Source organism: Egretta garzetta, unplaced genomic scaffold (genome assembly GCF_000687185.1).
Source record: "Egretta garzetta isolate BGI_Z169 unplaced genomic scaffold, ASM68718v1 scaffold204, whole genome shotgun sequence".
In the NCBI taxonomy this organism is placed as follows: domain Eukaryota; kingdom Metazoa; phylum Chordata; class Aves; order Pelecaniformes; family Ardeidae; genus Egretta; species Egretta garzetta.
The window spans coordinates 3,696,276-3,700,325 of record NW_009259424.1 but is presented as its reverse complement, the minus strand read 5'-3'; the positions used below and the strand labels follow the sequence as shown (position 1 = coordinate 3,700,325).

Genomic DNA, 4,050 nt, shown 5'->3' with positions numbered 1-4,050 from the left:
TTCCTGTGTTTTCTTTTTTTCTCAGTTTCTTCATCAGCATTAATTTCTAAATCCCTGTTTTTCTTTAACTGTGATGCTGCGTGAGCCATAATGCATTAAAAATCCTTTACAACAATGCTCCCTTGTAAAAGGTGATTTCCTCGGGCACCTTTAGCCAGCCCTTACAGCAAATGTTCCAGTGATTGGAAGGAAATCTGTGACCAGAGCCAGGAACACATTCAGGATTCAGAGATCTCGCAGAAGCTTGCAGTCACTACAAAAATACATAGTTGCAGATTTCTTCCTATACCTTTCTGTACCTGAACCTTTACAAAACAGTGCAGCCATCGTAATGCATTTAACGTAATGAAAAAGACAGCTGGGACAGAGAAAGCTGTATTATGGCTGTATCCCCTGCCACCAGCTGGAAGTGTCTAAGTGACTCCACTGAAGGGGGAATGCTGAAAAGGAGCGCTTTCTATTAAAAAAAATTCCAGAACAATAACATATGCCATATTGTATTTTCTTCACTAATCTTAAAGCATGTTTTTAAAACCTATTAAAAAATGCAGTGTTAATGATGTACATTTCTCAGCTAGTTTTGTATGGTAAGCCATTTAACCTATAATGAAATGGAGCAGCTCCTACTTTAGGTTAACTGCTGATGGTGACAAAAAATAAAATAAAAATTTCTTTTTACCATGGAGACCCTGACTGCATTATGTAGAAAACAATGCATGCATTGCCATATCTTAACAGTCTGTCCTTTATACCCATTTTTCAATTCCAATACATTTTGAGAGAGAGGATTACAGAAAGCCCTGTTGTCTTTTTTCTTTTTTTTTTTTTTTAAACATACTTATTACCAGACATCATACAGAAAGAAAGATGCAATCACACTAGTGTGTGAAACAGGCATTTAATTCATGGGAGATTTCCTGGCACCGTTCTTTTACGTGGTCAGAAAGGGAAATCGGCACTATTTCCATGTAGTTGGAAATGTACTTTTAGGCTTTTATATCAAGGCTTGCTTCAATCATCTTACTATTTTTGCCACCTGAGTCCTCAATGACTGCAGCTTTTGAATATTCATTATGGGAGGTAAAATAGCAGCAGTATTAAGGCCTGCAGGAGGATCTTTTACTAGGATGAACACAGAGCAAGCATCTAGTAAATAAGGAACCATGTTTTCCTCTACACAAATATGAACAATCAGCAGCTTGCCTTGAGATTGCTGGTTTTAACCTTTCCCAGTATTCTTAGTAGTGTACTTTGCAGTAATGAAGATAAGTGTTTTAAGGCAGTCTGATTTCTTTCAGATAAGAACCAAAAGTCTCCACAAGCGAAACTGCTGTATTTTACCTGATCTTAGCAATTCTTTCCAGAAAGAAAAAACAGAATTTGCTGTAAAAATAAAGTTAAATTTAAATTTGAAGTGCAATTAGCCAAATCATACTGAATCTTCGGAGTGCAGCATAAAATCCAGAGCCGTCTCACGAGGCTGTAAATATTCTTCCCCTGAACTTGAGAGATGTTTTCTGAATCCAGGTTGTTGAGGTCCAGTAAGTGACATGCATCCATTGCATTAGTTTTCACATAGCATGGCTAAAAGTAAAATAACCTTTTACATCTCCAAAACAGAAACTACTTTAAACACACTGTATGTTGTCCAAAAGGCAGCACATAGCGCACTGCTTGTCCACTGTTCACAGGCTAAAAAACTAGGTTTTAAAAGTTGTTTATGTTGGAATGACTTTTAAGAAACGCTTGAGGATGGAGGCCACAGTTATGTGACCTTAAGGACCTTTCTTCCCGATGCAGTAAAAATCATAGGTTCCTGTCTGTATCCAAACCTCCCTGTACCGACACAGCACTGGGTACCTCTCCCTACTCCTGCTCCACATCTGAAAGACTTCCGAAGGCTCATACAATGCTGCCTTTGGAAAGTTGTGGAAAGAGGAATGTTGCACTTGGGCAATGCCTGGTTTTGAACCAGAAGTAGTAAATTCCCACTTCTCCATCTGCTATAGAAGCTTGAATAAACATGTTTCTATTTTTAAAGACGCAAAGATGCAAGCAGTCAAAGGCCACATTCAGGCAGGTAACTGGATTTTGGCCCAGCTCTTCAGTGAAGCACAGGGTGGCAGTGAGAAGGCTCTGTTGTACCACAGGAGCCCTACTGGAGAGGGGAACTGGGCAAAGCTGTTGATTTAAGGGGGCTGGAGAAGGTATCTCAAGGAGGCTGGTGGGCAAACTATCAAGTTTCGGCAGGAAATGGAAGACTGCCTTGCCCCTATTAAAAAAAAAAAAAGAAAAAAAAAAGAAAACCAAAGAAAAAGCACCCGAAGGCTTCACTTTCTAGCTCACAAGCTGCCTGCATGACCTTGGCAGTTATTCTCTCTGAAGCTCAGTTCTTTCTCTGTAAAATAAAGTTGACATTAGTTCCCCTGTCTGACAGAACACAGTTATTAGCAGGGAAGTGCTTAGAATATACAGCAGGACCAGAACTGAATATGGGTTCACCAAAATTCAATAGAGATGGATCCCTCTTATTCCCAGCACATTTCCATCTGGATCTGGAAGACTCACGAGCCTTTGCCTTAGGAAACCAACTTCTTATTCGAGCCACAAATGAAGTGAACACTGCTGTCATTCACCACTTGCTAGCTAATCCTGTGACATTCCATAAACCTTTAACCATACTAGCCTGTAATTTATGCCTAAATAACCTCATTAAATGGAAATACAAATAATGCATTATAAAGTGCTATATGTTTAAAATACTTGAAGCATACTTTTTAAAATGTTGGCACAGAGAATAATATGCACATATGCAGTTTAAAAGCCCTAATGACACCTTATGCACAGGCCATATTCTACGCAGGTAGAAAGCAGCCCAAGCTTATATTAATGAGAATAAATCTAACAAATGAGGATAATAAGTGAACTCGCCCAATCCCTTGAGATACGCATAAGCGCGAGGATTTTATCCATCAGCCAAGCCTGCTTCATCCCATGTATCTTTCCAGCTAATTAACCAACTCGACCAAACATGTAGATGTTTTTATTATGTGGATTACAATCCCTGCTTGAACTGCAGAGTCCAAACTCCTCCTGAATTAGATCTAATGAAGAAAAAATGCCTTTTCAAGCTAGGATTTTGAGAAACTATGTCTTAGCTGGTAAAGCAACAGTCAAAAAAAAAAAAAAAAGGTCCTTTAGAGTTGGAGCAATACTAGGTAGATTTTGTGTACCTTGCGGGCTGGAACAGTCTCAAACAGAAAGGTTACCAAAAAGGTGTGAGTAAGATTCAGACCCCTGTAGAAAAGAGGCTGTATATGTACAACTTCTGCTTTTGGGGAAATGGTGAACTGGCATCATTCACTGGAGGGTGATAGGCCACTGCCTGATGAAAGTTGGATGAAGTGTGAAGGTTTTCATGCCAGATATGTCATAACTCACTTCAAGGGAATTAGGTACTGGAAAACTTCATTAAGTGCTTTTTTTCAGACTTCAGTAAAATAATTAAGCTATTTGATTTCACCCTTAATTACAAAGTTAATGAAATGCCAATGACTATTTCAACACAATCCATAGGGCCCTGATAAGGTTATGGAGAATGATAAACTGTATCTTATTGGAACAATGGGAAATTTACACTTTCTGTTAGCACAAGGGTAACGTCTGCTTAGCTTCATCTACTCACAAAGTCCTTATAATAGCTGGGAAGTGATTTTATCATTTGGTTTACTTTAAGCTGCTAGTCCCACTGTTAAACCTAGATTCAAGAGACACTGCAAAACAGCATTAGCACACAACATTGAGACAGATCTTGAAAAACCACAAGGGGGGGGGGGGAGGAAGGGGAAGAAAGTGTTTGCCATCTAATTATTTGAATTAATTTGTCAGTTAGTCAGCAGCTTATGGAGCAAAGATGTTACCATCACTTTTACACTTAAATAATTATGCAGCACGAGAAAAAAAAGATGAGACAGCCATGAATATATTGGTTTATGCCAAAAACCAGATCTACAAAAAATCTAAGCTCTTTTGGGGAAGATGGAACACCAT

The 4,050-nt window shown here is 38.8% G+C and overlaps 1 protein-coding gene across 1 annotated transcript in view; it reads right to left on the bottom strand.

The window, feature by feature from the left end:
* ANK3 (ankyrin 3) overlaps positions 1-89 on the bottom strand; it is a 206,454-nt gene extending 206,365 nt beyond the window's left edge. The window contains exon 1 of the mRNA XM_035892536.1: positions 1-89. Coding sequence (XP_035748429.1) covers positions 1-89 — 89 coding nt within the window.
* Positions 90-4,050: the final 3,961 nt, after the last annotated feature.